At 39.9% G+C, this 26,773-nt stretch overlaps 1 protein-coding gene across 2 annotated transcripts; it reads right to left on the reverse strand.

Moving 5' to 3' along the window:
• Positions 1 to 1,356: 1,356 nt before the first annotated feature.
• LOC124123174 lies at positions 1,357 to 26,522 on the reverse strand. 2 transcript variants are annotated; one of them, XM_046486452.2, is made up of 11 exons: positions 26,472 to 26,522; positions 11,346 to 11,667; positions 10,744 to 10,829; positions 9,955 to 10,051; positions 9,685 to 9,755; positions 9,059 to 9,143; positions 7,391 to 8,449; positions 7,027 to 7,112; positions 6,420 to 6,477; positions 6,252 to 6,302; positions 1,357 to 5,990 (listed from the first exon to the last, which is right to left on the reverse strand). In XM_046486452.2, exons 2-11 carry the CDS (start codon positions 11,617 to 11,619, stop codon positions 5,332 to 5,334), a joined length of 2,526 nt encoding a protein of 841 aa, XP_046342408.1. In that variant the 5' UTR covers positions 11,620 to 11,667; positions 26,472 to 26,522; the 3' UTR covers positions 1,357 to 5,331. The 2 variants fall into 2 exon arrangements, with proteins under 2 accessions (XP_046342408.1, XP_046342407.1); XM_046486451.2 differs by having other exon boundaries at positions 9,955 to 10,054.
• Positions 26,523 to 26,773: the final 251 nt, after the last annotated feature.

Here is a 26,773-nt window from a genome sequence, read left to right on the forward strand (position 1 = left end):
TGGCTGATTTTATTGCCTCATTTCAGAGGTCGCTCGGTTTTATTTTCGCGACAGAAATGTAATGAAAACGCGGAGGCAAATGAAATGTGGTCGATAAAACAAGGCTGTTATATTTGACGCACACAATTCTAGGTACAGATGTATTCCATGAAGGTTTAAGATTGTAAAAGGTGGATGACAAAAATTGAGATATCACTTGATGGCAGAAAAATAAATATGACAGATCGTGACCATGTGTTTTTTGCTACCAGCTGACATACCTAGCCTTGATAGAGAATGTCAACTCACTAGTCTTGTCTATATTTACTTTAAATGTGGACGCGTGAAGATCCGGGGTAGAACAGGTCGTTTACAACCCATGCTTGCCGTAAAAGACGACTATGCTCGTCTTAAGAGGCGACTAACGGGATTGGGTGGTCAGGCTCGCTGACCTGGTTGATGCATGTCATTGATCCCAATGGCGTGGATCGATGCTCATGATGCCATTCACTGGATTGTCTGGTGGAGACTCGATTATTCACAGACCGCCGTCATGTAGCTGGAATATTGCTGCGAGCGGCTTTAAACAACAAACAAACAAACAAACAAAAAAACGTTAACTATGTGTGCCAGGCTCACGTGGTACAGAATGAATAACCCCACGGAGATGACGAGTGAGGACGCTAATCGTGAAAGGCGAGTTAATGGATCCCGATGATTGGTGATTTGGTTGATCGGCGTCGTGTATCGTTGGTCATTACATCAATCACTGGATTGCCTGATCCTGATTCGAAAATTGAAAACTATTTTTTAGTTGGAATATTTCTTATATAAGCACCGACATTACGATGTCTCTGAAAGCGACATTTAGAAACTAGTTTTCTTTGAGCACAGATGTAAGGTGTGTGTGCTTGTTTGTGTGTATGTGTGCGTTTTGTGTATATGTGTGTTTTTGCGTGTGTTTGGTCGTGTGTGTGTGTGTTCGTCTGTGTTTGAGTGAGTGTGTGTGTATGTGTGTGTTTAAGTGCGTGTGTATGTGTATGTTTATGCTTTGAGTGTGTGTGTGTGTGTGTGTGTGTGTGTGTTCGTCTGTGTTTGTTTGAGTGAGTGTGTGCGCATGTGTGTGTTTAAGTGCGTGTGTATGTGTATGTTTATGCTTTGTGTGTGTGTGTGTGTGTGTGTGTGTGTGTGTGTGTGTGTGTGTGTGTGTGTGTGTGTGTGTGTGTGTGTGTGTGTGTGTCTTTGTGTCTTTGTGTGTTATGTTATGCATATCCATGTGCGAGTACATGCAGAAATATTTAGTGTACTCTAAATGTACCCACACATTCGTTCGTGTGAAATACGTTATTTCTCAACACATAATAGTAAACGAAAGTGGAGGTTTGGCATGTTTATACGACTAAATATCAAATCTTCAATTAACGAAGAACAGTAGCTTCCCATCCAGGTCGACAACAATAGCTCACTCACTCTTTCATCACAGAAATAAGACAAATACAATACAGCACACAATGAAGAATTGTAATGATCAGACTGGCCATTGGAAACATTAGGATCGATGGAGTTGTGCACCTTTAATGAGACTATTCAAGCGCCAGTAAAATATAACTGCCTTTAGCGACTCAACATAACCAGTACTCCGCGATAATAACACATTGCATGATCCTCAGATTGGTTAAAATAACTACAATCATTTCAGAATGCAGAGAGATGAAATGAATAGTAATTTTACAATGAAATAGTGAAAGCAAATAATAGATTTATCACGGGAGAAAGTAAACTGGCGGATATTTATTTACCTTCCAGATGATATGTAATAGATTGCGTTCCCCGTCAAGTATTGGTTAAAGTCAACTTGCTTTTTATGTCTATCCCATCAGAATATACACATCTTGCACTTAAAAAACCCAATCTTTTTCACGTCACATCCGATTCCCAAATTTGACATGTGTTTATTTACAATGAACTTGGAAATTACTGGATTCTGATGTTTAAATCGGAGGCTATTAAATCACAATAAAGCCCCTCTGATTGAAACAGCTTGTTTGATCACCGCGGAAGCTAATATTCATAGACTATGTAGGCATTTTTAAATAATCATATCTACAATAACAGGTTACAAAATGCGGTTAATACAATATATAAAGGATGTATGGTAATACATTTCGTGCATACAACACGATAGAAATCTACAAAGAGAATGTATTTTAAGTTTTGGAGACAACAGAGAGCTTGGAATTTGGCGCTTTTCTACATACGACTATATCATTTGCGTCACAATGAGCGATATGACGTCATAATGGTGACGTGCGGTGTGGAACGACGGCCTTGCAAGGCTTGCATGGTTTTCTTTAGGGATGCCCACCTCATGTTAGTTTGCCAAGTTGCCGTGGTTATATGTTTTCAATGCCTGATCACATGCTCGAGTAAAGTATTAATATGTTAAACAAAATGTTTGGGCATATGCAGCGTCATATTTAGTTTACTGGCCGTTATCGGTGATGCCGTAATTCAGATCGACACACACAAAACACTGGACTCATACCCCTTTAGTCAATATATTTGCGTTTTATTTAGTCATGGTAGTATGCGCGTTCGGTTCCAAATTCAATTTAGCGCGGTTAATCTGCAGGTAACCTGGCTCTACATCGAAAACACAGTATGTTTATCTCCCAATGATCTATGATAAGCAAAGCTTTCAAATACAAGATGACAACTCTACCCTGAAACAAAATAAATCAACACTTAGTTAGTGTCTTGAAAGGCTTTATTTATCTAGTGTTATCTCAATTTATTTAAGCTCTTATGCAGCGCATACACGACAAAAATAGGCAGCTGGGTCAGCCAGGTTTGGATTTCCCGTATTGAGCTATTATTATGCATGACTCATTTCGTACCGAGGGATTTTTTACATGACAGAGATACCATGTGTGATAATTAAGTTTGCGGATTTAATATTTATACAAAATGAAGGTGTCCATCAAGTTAACCACCAATTAGGAACATATAAAAGAACACAGCACCATTTGACTAGGAGTTATTTACAAGATTATGTATGTACACAGTATCATTCGTATTGTTGACGCTTGGGGTAGGTGGCGCTGTGTTTGTGTCATGTTATTTTACCTTACGTTAAAGATAAACTATGCATGTCTATGTTAGACGATACCGACTCACCAGTGGGAGATATTGTCACTAGGTGATGTTCGGATTCATTATATTCTTAAACTTTAAATAATTTTAGCGATAATATTCAATCATTTGTGAATGTGTTTGAGCATTTGTGAGATGGCATTGTATCATTTAAGAATATGTGGAATGATACTTCAAAATAAGGATGTGTGGAACATTTAAGAACGTGTGAAATGTTGTTTGAGAATATGTGGAATGATATTTCAGAATGTGTGGAATGATATATAAGAATGTGTGGAATGATATGTCGGAATGTGTGGAATGATATATAAGAATGTGTGGAATGATATGTCAGAATGTGTGGAATAATATTTCAGAATGTGTGGAATGATATATAAGAATGTGTGGAATGATATGTCAGAATGTGTGGAATGATATTTCAGAATGTGTGGAATGATATATAAGAATGTGTGGAACATTTAAGAACGTGTGAAATGTTGTTTGAGAATATGAGGAATGACATTTCAGAATGTGTGGAATGATATATAAGAAAGTGTGGAATGATATGTCAGAATGTGTGGAATGATATATAAGAATGTGTGGAATGATATGTCAGAATGTGTGGAATGATATATAAGAATGTGTGGAATGATATGCCAGAATGTGTGGCATCATATTTAAGAATATGTGGAATGATATGTCAGAATGTGTGGAATGATATATAAGAATGTGTGGAATGATATGTCAGAATGTGTGGAATGATATTTCAGAATGTGTGGAATGATATATAAGAATGTGTGGAATGATATGTCAGAATGTGTGGAATGATATTTCAGAATGTGTGGAATGATATATAAGAATGTGTGGAATGATATGTCAGAATGTGTGGAATGATATGTCAGAATGTATGGAATGATATATAAGAATGTGTGGAATGATAGGTCAGAATGTGTGGAATGATATTTTAGAATGTGAGGAATGATATATAAGAATGTGTGGAATGATAGGTCAGAATGTGTGGAATGATATGTCAGAATGTGTGGAATGATATATAAGAATGTGTGGAATGATATGTCAGAATGTGTGGAATGATATGTCAGAATGTGTGGAATGATATATAAGAATGTGTGGAATGATATGTCAGAATGTGTGGAATGATATATAAGAATGTGTGGAATGATATGTCAGAGTGTGTGGAATGATATTTAAAAAATATGTGGAATGGTATTAAAGAATTGTGAAATGATATTTAAGTGAGTAAGTGAGTCAGTGAGTGTGGTTTTACGCCGCTTTTAGCAATATTCCAGCACTATCATGACAGGGGACACCAGAAATGGGCTTCATACATTGTACCCATGTCTGCAATCGAAGCCGGGACTTCGGCTTGACGAGCGAACGCTTTAACCACTAGGCTACCCGACCGCCCCTGGAATGATGTTTAAGGATGTGTGGAATATTATTTAAGAATGTGTGAAATGATATTTAAGAATGTGTGGAAAAAATATTTAAGAATATGTGGGATTGAACTGAAATATATGTGGGATTATATTTAAGAATGTGTGAGATGAAATTGAAGCAGATTTGTTCAATGATATTTAAGAATGTTGAGGGTGAGATTGAAGTGTGTGGGAGATGATGTTTAACTTGGTTGGTTGGTTTGTTGTTTATGTTTAACGCCGCACTCAGCAATATTCCAGCTATATGACGGCAGTCTGTAAATAATCGAGTCTGGATCACACAATCCAGTGATTAATATCATGAGCATTGATGACATGCATCAACGAGTCAGCAAGCTTAACCATGATATGTAAGAATGTGTGGGATAGTATTTACGAATATATGGGGTGATATTTAACAATGTGTGAGATGATGCTGAAACACGGGTGAGATTATATTGGAGCATCCATAAAATTGTATTGAAGACTTTTTATGTGGTATTGGAGAATGTGTATAATTATTGATATCGTACTATGCATCTGATTACATGTATATTGCATACATGTACATTGAATACCATGGGAGATGGTAGGGAAGCATAGCTGAGTATGTGGTGCATTGCACCAGATTGTATTATACCCATCTTCAAGTGGTATACTGAGGTAAAATGATATACAATGTGACCATGTTGTTAACAGTTAGGTCATACTGACTGAACATATTAAGCATGAGGCTTGACTTGACATCACATAACCAGCAATGCAATGTCTCACGTGAGTCTGTTCATGACAGGGATCTGAGGATAAGTTTAATCTTCTCCTTTGACATCTCCATCTTCCCAACTGTCACAATACGCATACTAACTGATACTCTTTCAGGGTTGTACACGCCAAACATCGGCAACAGTGGCTGACTGAAGTCCACGTTTTCCAGTACCTTCATGACCTGGCTGTTCTTCACGTCAATGAACACAACCTTTTTCCTGCTATCATCGTAAGCAACACCAATATGTAGGGAGTCAAGAGCCCCTGTTGTGTTGGGGAGAGTCTCAGTAGGTAGACACGGCAGATGCCTCTCCTCCTTCCAAAACATTTGACAGATGCGATTGTGGATTGAGCAATGAGACACTGCCATGCTGTAAGAATGTGGCAACTTCGAAATGGTGTGTTCCGTGTCCGCATAATCTTCCCAGCACATACCTATCTCAAAAATGAGATCATTGTTTGTAAGGGTCCTGTTCAAACCAACCCTGGCCACCATCTCCAGGTAGCAAGGAAAGCCAGGACGTGGGAAATAAGGTGTACCGCAGGTGCCCATATATCGCTGAAGCCTTCCTTGACCTTGAAAACGGATAAACTGTTTCTTGTTCACCAGTTCATTGTTGGCGGTTATGTAAGCCTTGTGGACGTTCACCTTGTCATTGTTGAACGCAAGTTGAATGCCTGTGAATTGTAGATATGGTCATCTGGTCAGAATATTAATACAAAGGACGAAATGCAGCGTAATGTTTGCTAATACATTCCTTAAGCTATAATTCTTTGATTGACTCTCGATTGATGTTTAACGCCACACTGAGCAATATGATGTTCACGCTCGCTAACTTAAAATAACACAATTCATCCCTGATGTCTGAAGATGAATTACAGGGACTGGAAAAATACATCTTTTAGCAGTGGGGAATATTCATAAACTGAATAACTCACAGTGAAGGATGCTGGTCTTTGTTAACTGCGTCGGCTCTTGGATGTAGAATCCTACGGAAAGGATACGTGTACGTCATATTTGTGGATAACATGATCACAAAGTAAAAAGTGTTATTTTTCACAATAGTAATCACGTTAATAACATGTTCCATCTAGTACCATACTTACCATACTGTTTCAGTTGTTCATTCAGCAACGAGAGTGCTTCACGTCTTAGATCGTTTTCCTGAAAAGAAAAAAAACAACATCTTAGGTTATAATGGCCCCTTATATCTTGCATGCACACCCATTGACAATACACTGATCCATCTATCAAAACGTTCTTTGATCAACCATATATATTCATCCATCCATCTTTTTTTCTATCCCAGTTCCAACAGACGCCATTATTCGGGGTACCTCACTGATGAGATACATCGAAAAAAGAAACTGGCCACTAATAGATGCTTCTCTTGGTTGTTTTAAGTTGTGCAGTCCCACGCTAATTCCCCGACAACAAATTCTATGTTTTATAATCAGCCTAGACCAAACATAAACATTATAAGGTTATTACAACTTATAACAAACCCAACTTTCAAGGACTCGTTTAAACACAATGCTTCAGATTTACCGTCTACCGTCTAATTATGTGGTAGTTTTTGCTCACTTGTTCCATAAGTATAATAGATCAGGTTATGAAAAAAGAAACAGTTTGCTGTGGTCTTAGGTGTAACTCAGAACCATCAAATATCGGTAGTTTATGATGTGCCGATTACTGAGACAGTTTCAAACTCACTTGCTTGCTTTTGGCTTCTTTTATTTTGTACTCGTCAGTAAGTGATGCAATTGTCCGTTGCAAGACACCATTCTGTTGTTGTAGATCTAGACAAAACAAACATGTTTCTTTATCCTGAGAAACATAATTCATAGTGTGAGTTTGTGATGTATGTATTCATAGCTACGAAATGGTCATGAACTGAAAATGGTCACCATGCGATAATTATAGCATTCACAAATACATTTCACTGTGCGGAGGGAACGCTTACGAAATATTGGCATTCAAAATACTCTTACATTCAAATTATGACAGTTCATAATTGCATATATACGCCCACATGTGTTGGTATAATATTTAAATTGAATAACAAACTTCATCTTACCTTTAAGTGTTGGCACTTCATCCCTGTAAACTGTATCTCTCTCCTTACAGATAATGTCGCCGACTCTGTGTATCAGGCAATGTAATGCCCTCAGTCCTTGAGGAGAGAACACAATGTCCTTATTCAGTAATGTACATTTTGGTAGTAATCGCTTCCTATCTTCCACTGCGTTTTGGGCTATCATTGGTGCGAGGGCAATCAATTGCACCTGGTCAACGTTCAAGCATCGTTGGGCGTAGTCAGTTGTCATCCTGAACGCAGCTTGTGTTTCTTGTAAAGACTTAATATCCTGTTTGATGGCATCTTGCAGTCTTTTTATTTCAAGTAGTGTGTTTTGTCTAAGATCTTTGAACCGATCCTTTAGGGCTAAGACGCTGCTTTCGTAAGAGTTGGACAGATTTTGAAGCAAACCAGTCCTTCGCTTATTGAGGGAGTCCAAAACTCCATGTCTTTGCTGGAGAGAGGCCTGATAGCTCTGTAGATTTCCTGTATGATCTGCGATCACCTGCTTCAGAAGTGTCATTTGTTTTTGGTACTCGTCGTCAATGAGGCTTATGTCATGATCAGCAGGCAAATTTGAATGGCAAACGCTACATACGGCCTTTTGGCATTCATGGTCTATGAACATCACACTTTGATTAGAATGGATATCACATATTGGTCTCTTGAACTGTTCAAAATTTGGATTTTCAGGAAATCCCTTAATACTCTCTACGTCATGAAATGTACTTGTCTTGATCTTCTTGTGAAGCTGTGTACAACTTTGGCACAGGTATTTTTGGCAATCCCTGCATAACGAGACCACTACACCTTCGCATGGTTCCTCAAAGAATCCACAGCGGATATTTGTATCACGGGTTAGTTCATTTCGTCGAACATGATCAACCTGCTTAACCGCATTGCAAGCGGCCTCACGCCCGCAGAAACAGATAAAGGTGTTCTCTCTATGCTGCTGAAGACAGGGCGCACACACAGTGTGAAGACAAGTCAGGACAAGGCCTTGTTTAGGGTCGCATGCCTCGGAGGTCCCTAAGGCACATTTCATTGCATCAATATTACCTACAGGAAAATATAAACAATACATACATATAACAACATATGAAACATATTGTTAGGCCGTTTTCGCTCACCCAAGGTGGGTAGGGAAGCCAATTTATCGAAACCAAATCTATTTATATCAAGCAACTTTTAAAACTTACTTTGTTAATTTTGGTATTTTTGCTGCATTTAAAAATTGTTTAATCAGAACAACATTTATCTATTTGCGGTTTGTTTTAAATAAGTACAGGGTTCCCGGGTAGGCTTGTTGTGGTACCTATTATCACACACGCCCAAATCAACAACACATTATTCCGTCATGCATATCATTCTGATTTAGCAAGCTGCTTATCCGAATATGAATATTGCCGAGAACATGAGCAAAGCTAGGAAGTTGAAACACAGTTATATGATAATCGAATCTATCATACAATGAAAACTCCATTGGTTAATCATTTATTTTGTCCTAGTTACGTTCGAAATGTTCTGCTTTGTCATTTTTGTTCACAATGTTATAAAAATATGTTACGAAAATGATTAACATGAGTGGTAGTTTAAAAGTTAGGTACTAATACATACAGTGTATGGCTTCAAACGAAGTACAGTTTACAATGCAGAAACCAGGCTTACCGATGACACTTGTTTGTTTCTCTTCTTCCATCCCAAACTCAATTCTAGGAAGAGCTAGCGACTTTGACTGTAAGTCTTTAATCTCCTTTAAATACATTCATATACATGTACTATTATGAACGTCATTAAAATGTCCGTGATAAACAATACGCCTGTAAACTGCACTTATACAATACTCTACTTACAAATTATATTTGATTCAGATAGGATTTATGTCAATGTTCAGAAATGATATACATTAATAATCAGAATTATTTTACTATTTCAGAGAATCCTATCTGAATTTCTGAAATAATATACATTCAGAAGACCCGTGAAGATCCGGGCTAGAATAGGTCTTCTGTAACCAATTCTTGCCGTAAAAAGCGACTATGCTTGTCGTAAGAGTTGACTAACGGGATCGGGTGATCAGGCTCGCTGTCTTGGTTGATGTATGTCATCGTATCCCAATTGCGTGAATCAATGCTTATGATATCAATCACTGGATTGTGAAACAAACAACATGCAGAAATAATTATGCTTTACACGACATGTCTATAAATGATAGATAACAAGTCAGAAGTTCATTTAATAACAGTGATATCCATTTGGAAAAACTAGGAAACAAAACAAAGTCATATTCTTACTTTCTCCAGTGTGGCTATATGTTCCTCGAGACGGTGGCACCTTGTTATCTGACCCTCCAATTCCTTTTCGGCTATGAATGGAATGTTAAATACGTATAACCGTATGCCGCATTGGTTTAAGTAAACTGGAGCCATTGTCTACATTGTGGTTAAACAGTTTGTTTTAATGGTTTTCTTCAACATTAAGTTAACAACATTAGTTTTATTTCATCTAAGAATCAGTCTTCACCAAAGACCACAATAGTACACATGAAATACAAATAAATGTACCGTTTATCTTCCCTCGCCTTGCCTCATCGAGTTCTCTTGCAATCTGTTCGCTCTTGTGGAAGACATTTGTTTCATATTCTTGCTTCTGGAGCTCCAGCTGCTGCAGTGCAACATAGTGAGTGAGTGAGTGAGTGAGTGAGTGAGTTGTGTTTAAGGCCGCCTTTAACAGTACATTGTGTATTCCAGTTAGATCACGATGAGTCAGCTTAACGTGGTAGGAACGCCCGAAGTAATGTAATGTAGGTCTACCACTTTGGTGAAACGCTTGAGCACAGGTGTGATGCTGACAGACTAAGAAATATAATATTTTGGGGCGAAACGGGATTCCAATCCACAATGATAGGTTTATTTGCGCAATACACGGCTAACTGAGGCGCCTTTGACGACAGGGCCACCCGTGCCCCAGTACAACAACGAACCTTGTTGTCATCCCATTAAGGAATAGTTTAAGCGGGCCATAATACAGGAACCTCACAGGACACACTACACATAAACCTTTTACATTCACATTCACATATATTTTGGCTTTTGGTATTTAACAAGGAACTATCGTTAACAGGAATTTCGACTTCATGATATACCTTCAAGGCAAAATATTGAGCCATCATTCTTTTTTTATAAACTTGTGATGGTTCTGCAGAAGGATAATATATATTACTGCATCTTTACCGCAGCAGGGATATAATGTTAACGTTGCTGACATTTTACAAATAACACCGCGCAGTATATGAAACAGAGCAATATCATTTTTTGTTCGGGTTAGGAATCCATTAAACATCTAAAACATACCTGTTGTAAATGACGAACCACTTCCTCTTTAGCTAGAAGTTGTCTTGACACTTCCGTCTGAGGAATGTATACCAGATCAGGACGTCCTGAAAGGAATATTCAGCTCACATCAACATAAACAGGTACAATGATACTAGTACACCATACGGGTTTAGATAAATGTGTGATCGTAAGCGTGTTAGCAGCAAAATAAATACAGACAACAAAATTTAAGTAAATGCTTGCTTATAAATATCATAAGTACAAAAATAAAATTAGGTGCCTTATCGAAATAATATATGCAGAAATAGGACAACTCGAACAAGCAATAATAATCACGATCATAGTTAGTATAAGTTAGACATATTACTCCTTTGTATATATATCATAAATAAACTTGTTTGATATAAAACAAACAATTGATTTTGTCATGCACTCTATTGTCTATGTATTATATCAAACTAAAATATTGGAACAAGTACATTTCAATAATTTGCGAAGCCATACAATTGATTGTTTGTCAATGACTACACATTTACGTCTTTTAACTCCACATCTGCTCTTTTTCGAGATGATAGGTGTCCCAATGATTGCTACACACAATCGAATCTGACAATACATACCTGTCCCAAGTGCTATGTCATCCAATGCCTGCTTGACATGGCGCTGATCCTTGTTCAGAACAATACAGAATTCCTTGTATGCCTGCTCCCCCTTGCACATTAGCAGCATGACCAACTCCCTGGTCTGGTCACACTTGACCTTCATGTCCCTGCATCGGTCATACTCCACCTGACTGAGAAGATCCACAGAAAGCAGGTGGTCAAGTACTTCCTCCGGCTGTAGCTGTCGCTGCAGCATGGGGAGGCCCTTCTTCAGAATGGTAGATGGGTCCATGTCGAATCTTGTTATGTATCAGAATAAGGTATCATCTTCTCCTTCATCCTGCAATGTGACGGTGGGAATTTATTTATATGCAGTTCGAATGCACGAAAAGCTAAAAAAGACATCCGTCATCTTGGAACTTGAAATGGGGTTTAACGTCGTGTGTGTGTGTGTGTGTGTGTGTGTGTGTGTGTGTGTGTGTGTGTGTGTGTGTGTGTGTGTGTGTGTGTGTGTGTGTGTGTGTGTGTGTGTGAGTGAGATGGGCCACTGATATACCATGCCGCAGTTTAACACGAATACCCCACTCAGATACAGAATACTGACTCGAGCCGACCGATCCTTGTGTTTAGACCCTTAATGCCGGGCGCCATGCAGGGTAACAACAAGTACCATCTTTTAAAGTCTTGTGGTATGACGGACGGCGATCGCACCCCTGACCTTCAGCTTTCCATGCGGACGCTTCACCACAAGAAAGCATCGGGGAACCATGTATTGTGTCTTCCTGTCTATATGAGAGATATACAGTTTTATACATTCGTAATTACTACCGAGTAATGTTGTATTATGATTATAGCACGAGTGGCAGATTAATTGAAGGGGTGAATATAGACCATCCTGTATATTACACATACACTTTCTTTAGAAACTCCTGAAGCAGTTTCTGTGTTTTCCTATCACAAAATGACATCAGCTCACATCATCTATTGTATGAATGACACATCTTTAAGTATGTACGACAATGCAATGAAATGGCATCTCATTGAAACCTTCAAAGGAGGGTCCTGATGGAGTATACTGCTCAGCGTTAATCAACTAAAATAAACTATTGGTAACATAAGATGAGTAAAACAAAACAATTCGTTAAATATCAACGTTAAATGTCAATAACATTTGCTTTAAATAGTCTAAATGTACAGTTATTCATCATGTAACATACATTTTATAACACCATTCAAATCAACTGCCTAACTATGATTGGAAAAACCTGTTCGAGACGTTTCTCCTGACAAAGCCGAAATGTGACTGACGACTAAACACCCAAATTATATTATTTTATTTTTATTTTTTATTTTTCTATTTATTTGTTTTTTATATGTTTATTCACATTTCAAATAAAATACAATGTGTAGCATTTCATCAATTATACATTATTCAAAAATCAATCCCTTTCCAAAATGATATTATACTGACAGGTGATTTGTGTCACCTCGCCGGAACCCTCACATGCTACAAGGTTGTTGGCATACACAATGAACACGCATCACACGAGATGAGGATGTTGAACACCCATCCGTCTGATTTCATTCACTGGTACTCGCTTACGGTTCGCTGAAACAGCTTTCGACCGGTGGGAAATCCCAACAGTATTACAGTCTAATCGTTTTCGCGTATTTATACGCTATGAGTTATTGGACAAAGCGACTAGGAAGTAGCATTCTTCACAAACGCGGATGTTGTATACTAACATAATAGATATATATACATACACTTCAGTACAAACTCCCGACAAACGTCGATGACCTTTGCACTCTAATATCCATTGTTCGTGGACAAAGCCTTTCAATTTGTTTCTCGCTTTACGTCACTGTAAGCGTGGGTATATATTTTTGCGCCGCTTGTAGCCATATTCTAGTCATATCTTGGTGGGTGACACCATGGGCTCGACGCTTTGTACCCATCAGGGGACTCGATGTGGGCGTGACCAGCGAAAGGTTAAACCACTAGGCTACTCATTCGCTCCTATCTCTATAGACTGTACATTTTATTATCGGATCTCGGTCAGAAAACCTGTGATTTATTGCATGACGACGCTTTGTGTGTGTGTTTGTGTGTGTGTTTGTGTGTTTGTGTGTTTGTGTGTGTGTGTGTGTGTGTGTGTGTGTGTGTGTGTGTGTGTGTGTCTGTGTGTGTGTGTGTCTGTGTGTCTGTGTGTCAATGTGTCTGTGTGTACTAGTCTTGACTGATGCCGATTTCATAGTGCCAGGCCACAGAGATATCCATGCTGCAGTAAAACATGAATACCCCACTCAAGACACAGGATGCGGACGTGGTCCTTGTTTTAGCCCCTTAATGCCGGGCACCAAGCAGGATAACAACACATAAAGCTGTCACCCACTGGAGCATGAACAACTTGGTATACATGTACATTGAGGGACTTACGAGACATTCCAGGCAGAGTTTCCCGTTCAGCCCATGACATTAGACGTGTCAAAGAGATAACATTCATAGACAAAATAATTTAAGGAAATTATTGGTTATAACTGTTATCTGAAGACGAACTAGTTTAAATTTAACTACGAAAATAAAACTAGCAAAATCGTCATTGGTTTTCAGCAATTGTGTATTAGTTTCTATTTTATGTTCCTTTTGGCCAAGCAAACTGGAGAAACGAGGGAACAGATATAATTTTAGATTATGAGATAAATACCCATCTGTATATCCACAAGAATGCATTCATCTTGCTCTAGTCTTAGATAGGATTTATCTTTTTTCAATTGTTTTTGATTAAAGATATTTTTTTGTAAATGAATAATATTACCAATCTTTCCAATCATGATGCACTTCTTTTTTTGTTCAGTCAAAGAAAATATTATTATTATTTAGAAATTAAAACCACGTGTGTGCATGATACGCCGACGACACTGATCAGCTGCTTGACGTGACGCCATTCACGTCACAACATGCGAGGTCAAACCACGAATAACTGTCCAGACAGCAAATTCACAGAAGCGGAAAATCACCGACCGTTTTAGCCTTGATTCTAAATCGGTGATCCAAAGACACAAAGCATTTGCTAATTGCTGACACTACAGATAATATTTGAAACAAAATTTCTGCAATACCTCATTCTTTCGACACATGTCAATGCAAATCTATGCAGGACTGTCCAATTCCTTTTTGGTATTAATTTTGTATGATTGTCGGCTATACCCTGTCAGATATTTACAATTTTACTACTTATGCGTTTCTTTTTCTGCAGAGTATACACAGCTGAATGTTGAAATGACGCATCCTATCGACTTCTGGTAATATTTTATTTTCTGAGGAAATTTATTATGTGTATTATAATATACTATATAATAATAATAATAATAATAATATTATTATTATTATTATTATTATTATTATTATTATTATTATTATTATTATTATTATTATTATTATTAATAATAATAATAATAATAATAATAATAATAATAATGCATCTGTATATTGTACGATCACAGTACCATAGTGTCAGATGTACAATAGACACACGGGACATACAAATCGGCGCCATTATCCCAGTGTATGGTATCCATGAGTGGATATCTCAAATGCAAAAAAATATGATCTATAAGATTAGAAGTTGATGTTTTCAGTAGTTGTAAATTTTGTGTATCGCCTGTTTCGTCGACAGAAACTGGGCCGAGTACCTACTTACCTTGCCATACTGTGTTGCGTCAACTCTCGTTCCGATGTTGTGGCCATAAACTTTAAATCTCCTTTTGCGATAAAATGTGCAGCGGTGGGGGCAATCAATTCACACGAACACGAACATAATTTATCATTCGAAACGGGCGAGCATGGACGTCAACTGGTAGGCAACTACACAATGTTGACATAACAACGTAATTTGTAACACGCTGGTGTTGACGTACGTAGCTTTATTTCCATATCTTAGATTAGAATAGATTCTGTCAATCAGTGCCATAAACGTCCTGATAATCTGCACTGTCGGTTCGTCCATACCGCCGTGTAAATCGCCATTACATACCGTCGAAAAAAAAAATGCAGTACTTTACAAAACTAATTTATTACAGACCGCCTCCGTGGTCTACTGGTAGAGCGTCCGCATGGAGAGCGGAAGGTCCGGGGTTCGATCCCCGGCCGCGCCATACCAAAAGACGTTAAAAGATGGTACGTGTTGTTACCCTGTCTGGCGCTCGGCTTTAAGGGGCTAAAGCAAGGACTAGTCGGCTCGGAGTCAGTATACTGTGTCTGAGTAGGGTATTCATGTTAAACTGCGGCATAGTATCTCAGTGAGCTAGCACTATAAATCATACAAGTTCGTGTTGCGAGGGCAATGCTGGAATTCCTGATCAAACAGGTCCCAGCTCCCAAACAAAGGTCGTAAGTGGCGACTAAATTCGGATAAACTGGATAGGTTTCTAAGTCAGGATGTGGGTGTGGCGTTACACAACGAAAAAAACTATTAAATAGCTTGGCCTCTGTGACTCAACTGACACACGTATTTGCATTCAATATGCCGACATTCCACCATGGTTTGAGCTTACACCCAGGTATTATCTAAAATGTCAAAACGATATGACTATAGATGTTTCACTCTTACATTGAATTCAAACTTGTTCCGACTAGCTCGGGGATTTATGCTCGGTTATTTTTACCACGTCGTCATGCTTGATTGTAAAGATATCTAACAATCACGGAGGAAGTTCCCGACACGGGTAAACTAAGGATGTATTGACAATAGTTGTGTTTTCAATGGTGACGGTTTCGATTTACGTGTTTGGGTTGCTAAACACATTGAATTGATACAATGGATCTAAATAGCAATATTCAATTTATATTACTTAAAGTTTGTTAAGGTTCAAGTTTTGGTGATATAAAAAAATTATCCAACAAATAACGATTGACATATCCTGGTATATGATGACTGGGGAACCCCTAAAGGGGAGAGAGGCATTCTGTCATGGACCATGTGCATGAGGTGCTTGCAAACCTGTGTTTGGGTGTATCGTAACAGAAACGCTGCACATCATTATACGAGATCACGAATGCATATGCATTATACTAGATCACGACATTTCCTATTAAGGTTTGCAAACTGAATGCACTTATGCCCCCTCAGCGTCAAAGAGGACGTTCCACGACAGCACAATAAGGCTGATACATCGGCATGCTTGAAACTAGGTTAACATAACGTCACTTTGCAAACATTGTTGATGTCAGCCAAAGTGTGATCAGTAGGGCATGGACTCGATTAGATCATAAGAATCGTAAACAAGTTTGTTTGTTGCTTTAGGCCCCACTAAGCAATATTTCAGCTACAGGACCCCTTCAGTAAATAATCGAATCTGCCCCAGATAATCCAGTGATTGATATTATGAGCATCGATCTGCTTCTCTGTTAATAGTGAGTGAGTGAGTGAGCTGGGTTTAACGCCGCTTTTAACTGTATTTCAGTTATATCGCGGCGTGTCAGCTTAATGTGGGAGGAAAGCCCGAAGTGATGCAGGTCTCAGGCGTTTACCACTTCGGTGAAACCCACGAGCACGGGTATGGTGCTGACACACCTAGAAACATAATTGGAGCCAACCGGGATTCGAACCCACAATCATAGGTTTATGGCGTGCCCAAGGGACGCAACTCTGCACAGCGAATCGCGGCGCCTTAGACGACTGGGCCACCCGCGCCCCCTTTCTCTGTTAATAAACAATTGCCTCGAAGATGACCCATGATCAGAAAGATATCACCAAGGTACATGTTGATAAAACACGTGATATGATTATGAATGATAGATGACTCACCAGCCGCCACATCCCTCTTGAAAGAGCTTTGAATAAACAGGACTGGACCAGACAATCCAGTGATTGATATTATGAGCATCGGCCCAGGCAATTTGGATACGATGATACACGATCAAACACATAACATAACCTGACCACCGCTTTTCACGACAAACATAGTTGCTGGGGACCTACATTTTTACCCGGAATCCCAACGGGGTCATAAATATGTACAGCACGCGGCATACAAAAAAAAGTACTCCAGAAACTGCCAGTATAGTTTTCACGTAAAAACGGAGTGTCAGAGCAGAAAATGGAAAAAAACATAACAACAGAGACGGCGTGAACATGACCACATTGTATTTGCATAAACTACTCAAATGGCACTACACCCGTACAGCTAAGTATCAATATGCTTCGTCCCTGAGAATAAATATTTCATATTATTAGTTCAGATGAGGCAAAATGCCTCCCCTTCCGACTCGTGGACTTTGCCCGAGCAGTAATACACCTAGACTAAATGCTTTTTGGAAATATGTCATAAACAGGTTGTCATGTAGAGCAACAAGGACAGGAACAGGAATACAGTTTACTGCGAAATGTGGGACTATATACAAGGATGTATCTGGAAAAGATACGGATGTATTGATTATTCATAGTCACAAGCCCAATTATCGGAAGGAAATTGTTTCATAAAGTAGTGACGCATGGTGGACTTTTAGACTCCATTAACTAGTCTCTTTCTCGGAATCCATCTTTTAACGCACACACATACACCTACACGCAGCCAAACACAAACACGCACGCACGCACGTACGCACGTACGTACGTTCGTACGCACGCACATGCAACATGCACACGGATTCGTACGCACATGCACACACCACACTCTCGATACATCTGTTCAGTCAACACTGTTGACACATATATGTTCAGTAAAACACCCTCTTTCTGCATCTGGTCAGTCGAACACCATATCAATACACCTGTTTAGTCAATCACCCTCTCGATACATCTGATCAGCCAATCACCCTCTCGATACATCTGTGCAGTCAACAACCCTCTTAATACATCTGTGCAGTCAACAACCCTTTCAATACATCTATTCAATCAACAACCCACTCAATACATCTGTTCAGTTAACAACCCTCTCAATACATCTGTTAAGTTAACAACCCTCTCAATACATCTGTTCAGTTAACCACCCTCTCAATACATCTGTTCAGTCAACCACCCTCTCAATACATCTGTTCAGTCAACAACCCTCTTAATACACCTGTTTAGCCGGCCACCCTCTTAGAACACCAGTGCAGTCAACAACCCTCTTAATACATCTGTTCAGTCAACCACCCTCTTAATACATCTGTGCAGTCAACCACCCCCTTTATACATCTGTTCAGTCAACCACCCTGTTTAATACACATGTGCAGTCAACCACCCCCTTCATACATCTGTTCAGTCAACCAGCCTCTTAAGACATCTGTGCAGTAAATCGCCCTCTTAATACACCTGTGCAGTCACCCACCCTCTTAATACGTCTGTGCAGTCAACCACCCCCTTAATACAGCTGTTCCGCCAACAACCCTCTTAATACACCTGTGCAGTCAACCACCCTCTTTAGTGCACCTGCGCAGTCAACCACCCTCTTTAATACACCTGTACAGTAAACCGCCCTCTTAATACATCTGTTCAGTCAACCACCTTCTTAATACACCTGTTTAGTCAACAACCCTCTCAATACATCTGTTCGGTCAACCACACTCTCAATACATCTGTGCAGTCAACAACGCTCTTAATATACCTGTTCAGTCAAAAAACATCTTAATATACCTGTTCAGTTAAAAACCCTCTTTAGTACACCTGTGCAGTCAACAACGCTCTTAATACATCTGTTCAGTCAACCACCCTCTTAATATACCTGTTCAGTAAAAAAACATCTTAATATACCTGTTCAGTCAAAAACCCTCTTTAGTATACCTGTGCAGTCAACAACCCCATTAATAGATCTGTTCAGTCAACAACCCTCTTAATACACATGTTCAGTAAACAACAAACGTTATACACCTGTGCAGTCAACAACCCTCTTGATATATCTGTTCAGTCAACCAAACTCGTTATGCACCTGTGCAGTCAACAACCTTCTTAATACATCTGTTCAGTCAACCACCCTCTGAATACACCTGTGCAGTCAACACCCCTCTTAATACATCTGTTCAGTCAACCACCCTCTAAATACATCTGTGCAGTCAACCACCCTCTCAATACATCTGTGCAGTCAACAACGCTCTTAATACATTTGTTCAGTCAACCAACCTCTTTGGACACCTTTGCAGTCAACAACCCTCTTAATACACCTGTTCAGTCAACTGCCCGCTCAATACATCTGTGCAGTCAACAACACTCTTTATACACCCGTGCAGTCAACAACCCTCTTAATACGTCTGTTCAGTCAACCACCCTCTTAATACATTGGTGCAGTCAACAACCCCCTTAATACATCTGTTCGGTCAAAAACCTTCTTGATACATGTGTGCAGTCAGCCACCCCCTTAACACACCTGTGCAATCAGCCACCTTTTTAATACATATGTGCAATCAACAACGCTCTAAATTCATCTGTTCAGGCAACCAACCTCTTTGTACACCTCTGCAGTAAACAACCATCTTAATACACCTGTTCAGCCAGCCACCCTCTTAGAACAAAAGTGCAGTCAACAACCCTCTTAATACATCTGTTCAGTCAACCACCCTCATAATACGTCTGTGCAGTCAACAACCCTCTTTATGCACCTGTGCAGTCAACAACCCTCTAAGTACCTCTTTTCAGTCTACCACCCTCTAAATACATCTGTGCAGTCAACCACCCTCTCGATGCGTCTGTGCAGTCAACAACGCTCTTAATACATTTGTTCAGTCAACCAACCTCTCAATACATCTGTGCAGTCAACAACGCTCTAAATACATCTGTTCAGTCAACTAACCTCTTTCTACACCTTTGCAGTCAACAACCCTCTTAATACACCTGTTCAGCCAGCCACCCTCTTAGAACACCAGTGCAGTCAACAACCCTCTTAATAGATCCGTTCAGTCAACCACCCTCTTAATACATCTGTGCAGTCAACCACCCCCTTTATACATCTGTTCAATCAACTGCCCTCGTTATACACCTGTGCAGTCAACCACCCCTTTAATCCATCTGTTCAGTCAACAACCTACTTAATACATCTGTGCAGTCAACCACCCTCTTTAGTACACCTGTGCAGTCAACCACCCTCTTAATACACCTGTGCAGTCAACCACCGCCATAATACATCTGTGCAGTCAACCGCCCTCTTTAATACACCTGTGCATTCAACCACCCCCTTAATACATCTGTTTAGTCAACCACCTTCTTAATACATCTGTGCAGTCAACCACCCCCTTAATACATCTGTTCAGTCAACCACCTTCTTAATACATCTGTGCAGTCGACCACCCTCTTTAGTACACCTGTACAGTCAACAACCCTCTTAATACACCTGTGCAGTCAACCACCCCCTTAATACATCTGTGCAGTCAACCACCCTTTTAATATACCTGTTCAGTCAAAAACCATCTTAATATACCTGTTCAGTCAAAAACCCTCTTTAGTACATATGTGCAGTCAACAAGGCTCTTAATACATCTGTTCAGTCAACCACCCTCTTAATATACCTGTTCAGTCAAAAACCATCTTAATATACTTGTTCAGTCAAAAACCCTCTTTTGTATACCTGTGCAGTCAACAACCCTCTGAATACATCTGTGCAGTCAACACCTTCTTAATACATTTGTGCAGTCAACCACCCTCTTAAAACATCTGTTCAGTCAACCACCTTCTTAATACACATGTTCAGTCAACAACCCTCGTTATACACCTGTGCAGTTAACAACCCTCTTGAGACATCTGTTCAGTCAACCACCCTCGTTATACACATATGCAGTCAACAACCTTCTTAATACATCTGTTCAGTCAACAACCCTCTTTCTACACCTGTGCAGTCAACAACCCTCTTAATACGTCTGTTCAGTCAACAACGCTCTTAATACATTTGTTCAGTCAACCAACCTCTTTGTACACCTTTGCAGTCAACAACCCTCTTAATACACCTGTTCAGTCAACTACCCTCTCAATACATCTGTGCAGGCAACAACCCTCTTTAAACACCTGTGCAGTCAACAACCCTCTTAATACGTCTGTTCAGTCAACCACCCTCTTAATACATTTGTGCAGTCAACAACCCCCTTAATACATCCGTTTGGTCAAAAACCATCTTGATACATGTGTGCAGTCAACCACCCTCTTAACACACCTGTGCAATCAGCCACCTTCTTAATACACCTGTTTAGTCAACAACCCTCTAAATACATATGATTGGTCAACCACCCTCTCAATACATCTGTGCAGTCAACAACGCTCTAAATACATCTGTTCAGTCAACCAACCTCTTTGTACACCTTTGCAGTAAACAACCATCTTAATACACCTGTTCAGCCAGCCACCCTCTTAGAACAAAAGTGCAGTCAACAACCCTCTTAATACATCTGTTCAGTCAACCACCCTCTTTAATACACCTGGGCAGGCAACAACCCCCTTAATACATCTCGTCAGTCAACCACCTTCTTAATACATATGTGCAGTCAACCACCCTCTTAATACATCTGTTCAGTCAACCACCCTCTTAATACACATGTTCAGTCAACAACTCTCGTTATACACCTGTGCAGTCAACAACCCTCTTAATACACCTGTTCAGTCAACCACCCTCGTTATACACCTGTGCAGTCAACAACCCTCTTAATACACCTGTTCAGTCAACCACCCTCTTTATACACCTGTGCAGTCAACAACCCTCTTAATACGTCTGTTCAGTCAACCAACCTCTAAATACATCTGTGCAGTCAACAACCCCCTTAATACATCTGTTTTGTCAACCACCTTCTTGATACATGTGTGCAGTCAACCATCCTCTTAACACACCTGTGCAGTCAGCCACCTTCTTAATACACCTGTTTAGTCAACAACCCTCTTAATACATCTGTTCGGTCAACCACCCTGTCCATACATCTGTGCAGTCAACAACGCTCTAAATACATCTGTTCAGTCAACCAACCTCTTTCTACACCTTTGCAGTCAACAACCCTCTTAACACACCTGTGCAGTTAGCCACTCTCTCAGTACATTTGTGCAAACAACCACCCTCTAAATACATCTGATCAGGTCCGCCCGGAGAGCGGAAGGTCCGCGGTTCGATCCACGGCCGCGTCTTACCAAAAGACTTTAAAAGATTGTACTTGTTGTTACCCTGTCTGGCGCTCGGCATTAAGGGGCTAATACAAGGACTGGTCGGCTCGGAGTCAGTATACTGTGTGTGAGTGGGGTATTCATGTTAAACTGCGGCATGGTATCTCAGTGAGCTAGCACTATAAATCGGCATCAGTCCGGACTAGTACAAGCAGCAACACACAAACACACACACGTACATGCACGTCGCTATATAAGTGCAATAATCTTGGACGCGACGTTAAACCCAATTTCACCTCACCTCACTACATCTGTTTAGTCAACCACCTTCTTAATACACCTGTTTAGACAACCACCCTCTTAATACATCAGGAAATATTTACCCCATCACGAGTTACGAACAATGACGTGCGTGGGTTTTTGAGTGAGGGAGCGACGTGAGTGGTTGAACTAAGATACTCGGACTGTTGCTATCATCATTTGCCCTATGTATCGACAGTCAATATGATCGTGTACATCACAGAGTGAAAAACACAATCAATGATGACTACCTCGAAATTATTACACGTATATAACTATGGTTGAGGTGAGGTGAGGTGAAATGGGGCTTAACGTCGCGTCCAAGATTATTGCACTTATATAGCGACGTGCATGCACGTGAGTGTGTGTGGCTGCTTGTACTAGTCCGGACTGATGCCGATTTATAGTGTTAGCTCACTGAGATACCATTCCGCAGTTTAACATGAATACCCCACTCAGACACAGTGTACTGACTCCCAGCCGTCCAGTCCTTGTTTTAGCCCCTTAATGCCGAGCGCCAGTGAGGGTAACAACAAGTACCATCTTTTAACGTCTTTTGGTATGACGCGGCCGGGAATCGAACCCCGGACTTTCCGCTCTCCGGGCGGACGCTCTACCACTAGTCCACGGAGGCGGTCTAACTATGGTTGAATTCAGTTATATAGGAACACGCATTGCATTGTCAAGTGAAACCTCATTAACCCTGACATTTCTAATCAAAGTGAATTCGTCCCGGTTAACAAATGTGTGTGTGTGTGTGTGTGTGTGTGTGTGTGTGTGTGTGTGTGTGTGTGTGTGTGTGTGCGTGTGTGTGTGTGTGTGTGCGTGTGTGCGTGCGTGTGTGTGTGTGCGTGTGTGTTGGTGTGTGTGTGTGTGTGTGCGTGTGTGCGTGCGTGCGTGCGTGCGTGTGTGTGTGTGTGTGTGTGCGTGTGTGTGTGTGTGTGTGTGTGTGTGTGTGTGTGTGTGTGTGTGTTGGTGTGTGTGTGTGGTGGGGGGGGGGGGGGGGGGGATACGTTTCCACATTTGTCAGCACCATACCCGTGCTCGTGGTTTTCACCAAAGAGGTAAACGACTTCGCCATGCATCATTTCCCACATTTCACGCTGTGATATGACAGCAATACTGTCATAAGCGGCGTAAAAACCCTACTCACTATGACTTAAAACATTCATAAACATATATCGCGGCATTAATTTGAAGGGGCATAAAAAAACGACTAAACTAGAATAACAGCCATTACAAGTTATATTGTCATATACACCTACAGATCGCAATGACGAGACAATAACTTCCGATCATACTAAAACAGCCATGCAAAATCCTGCAAGGATATAAGTTTCAGTGACTGCTATGCGGAGTGCTCCTAAGTGTATTCAGTCATCGACAGAATGACAACTGCCGAAGTAACATGACGCATTGTCCTATCAGTAAACATACATAAATATTCACAGTTTGTTTTACAGAAGTGTAAATGATTGCCCAAGGGTAACTGTAAATGTTTGCCCGACTGTAACTGTAAATGTAAGTGTAACTGTACCTACGAGTATATCCATGTCTGGATGATGCAGATGCAGGCATCGATCAGCATCGGTTGTTTGGAACCTATTTTAACCCGGAAACCTCACGGCATATCAAAACAACATCAGCATCTAGATGATTTGCCACAAATGTGTTATTTAGGGGCTCCACAATCGCTGCTGCACAAACAAGGAGTCATCCATTGACCCGAGTGAGTTTGAAACGTATATCAGCAGGGACGAGTTTTATTACTTGCCCGTGAAGAGATCACCCGTTTAATAAACATACAGCTGTATTACACATTGTGTAATACCAAAACGCGTGCTTATGTACTCTCGGAACACGTTTCACGAACAAATATTGAAAGCTCTCAACATACCTTGGCTTATTCAACGACATTGTGTGTGGAGATAATAGATCACTGAGAGGAGCTTATGCACACTCGATGACACCAGCAACCTTGTTGCTAGGCTGACGTCACATGGCATTGTTTCGCCGAAGGATCTTGCAACAAAATTCCACAAATTACGTCATCGGGTATTGTGACGTGATTGTACACTTTGAGGTGCAAGGCCCCGTTCCACAAGGCGATCGTACTGTAGCGCAACGACAGTCGTTGGTCTAAGTTAAAGTATGTGAGTTGCGATAACCTTAACGCTACGATAATTTTGTGGAACGGACGCCTGAATTCTAAAGGTGGACCGTTGTATGGTATTAAATTCATACGTTTAAACTTTTGACGTGTTTGAAGTATTACTCAACTCAATCCAACTCAATTGGATTATGCCGTGGATCGTGTAGGTGTCGGCCTATTCACACTCGAGACGATAATACTGAAAACGTTATAAATGGCAAGTAATAAATAAAATACTAAACTCGAACCCGTGTAAAACCAGTTTTATGAAACTCGTGAATAGTTGTGGTATCTGACGAGCGAAAGCGAGTCAGATACCACAACTATTCACGAGTTTCATAAAATTGGTATTACACGGAAGTTCGTTTAGTATTCGATATATCTACTGTGAGAGAAGACCTACAAATCACACTACTGTCAACAGGATGATGCATTTCGTGCAGTTCACTCAGCTTGTAAAGTTTCCAGAAGAGGTGGTTGTCAGTGTTTGAATAATTTCCTTGTCATGACATAGATAGTTTATTTCACTTTCATACATAATCGGTACTTTTACTGTGTGTTGTTCCTATATATATGTATGTAGTGAATGCTTTTGAATAAAGATACATTTTCCTCATTTTAATACACACTGTTTATATTATAACTAACACCATTCATTGGTCATATGATTTGCAATGTGATAACGGATTATGTTTCCTTCTTTAGTTTCCAATTTTTGTGGAAAAAGGAGCATATGCCAAACTGTTACTCATCTTCAAAGTTCCTCTGAGATAAAGGGACGCTAGTTTTATGTTCATTTAATGATATATAAAATTGGCGTCCCGTTATCTCAGAGGAACTTTATCAATATCGATATGGTATTATGATTGCGTATACAAAACATTATAGAAGGAAATAATTTACCGATTTTGTGTCGTTGGCATAAGGTTTGACATAGCTGTTTAAAATCCACGATAACATGCCTCAAAATAAAATAGTAAATACAGCAGGTCATGAAATGCGATTTCTTTGAAGACCATAGGACCATTGCGTAAGCCTAGTGTTGAGTTTTTCTTCCCTTTGGTAATACACATGCTATTGAAAACGATCATGTCACTCATGCACAAAGGAGACACAATGACAAAATTGTGGATACCGCTTCGACGCATTATTACTGACTAACTTGTCATAATCTGGGACAGAGGAATGTATATACAGTACAGTACGGTTATAACGAACCCAAAGGGACTACTAATTTTAGTTCGTTATAACCGTAGTTAGATATAAGCATATATACAGTATAACTACAGCAAATAGTCGGGACCAAAAAAAGTAAATTCGTTATATCCGTCAATTCGTTATAAGCGTGTTCGTTATAACCGTAGTTTACTGAAGTTGTATACATGTAAACGAAATATCATCCTTTTGTTATGCTCCAAATCGAGGTGCATGTAACTAGATATACACGACACTGCTGGATCTCCCTGTGATAAATCATCCGGTACACACGTACACGTAAGTTCGCATGAATCTGTCCTTCACACGCCTGTCAGCGCTTTACCCCGTCTGTGTTGTGGTATGTCTTATGAGTAGCACCCCATTACATGCATAGTCTCAAATCAAGTGTCGAGGTTTTCAATTCTAAGTGTAAACACTGCTTACCTTAACAGCCTCGATCCCCTCTCGATTTTGGCCTGTCAAACGTTGTTGATATAAATAGACACACAGTGTTCACAGCGCATGCGTACCAGGCCATCCTACAACTTTGTTCACTCATGATTTTATATATTCACTGCGCCTAGCTGTTTGTTTAGGTATTTAATAGACTAATTGATATCCCATTTTACAGACCCAGAGGTATATTTAATTATTGTTTGGTTACAGAGACACGTTGTGACGTCGCAGTTTCAGACGAGGAAGTAGATTGCTTGTTGATTGTGACTGTGTCGCTATGACATTACAGT

This window comes from Haliotis rufescens, unplaced genomic scaffold (genome assembly GCF_023055435.1).
Source record: "Haliotis rufescens isolate VD_foot unplaced genomic scaffold, xgHalRufe1.0.p SCAF_9, whole genome shotgun sequence".
Taxonomy (NCBI): Eukaryota; Metazoa; Mollusca; class Gastropoda; order Lepetellida; family Haliotidae; genus Haliotis; species Haliotis rufescens.

What these genes read in the sequence shown, in the direction of transcription:
- LOC124123174 (XM_046486451.2), bottom strand. Translation starts at nt 11,619, where the DNA reads ATGGACCCATCTACCATTCTGAAGAAGGGCCTCCCCATGCTGCAGCGA. An exon ending in GAAACAAACAAGTGTCATCG is followed by an intron (nt 8,450 to 9,058) that starts GTAAGCCTGGTT and finishes ATTTTCCTGTAG; the next exon opens with GTAATATTGATGCAATGAAA. An exon ending in AAGAAGCCAAAAGCAAGCAA is followed by an intron (nt 6,478 to 7,026) that starts GTGAGTTTGAAA and finishes TTTTCTTTTCAG; the next exon opens with GAAAACGATCTAAGACGTGA.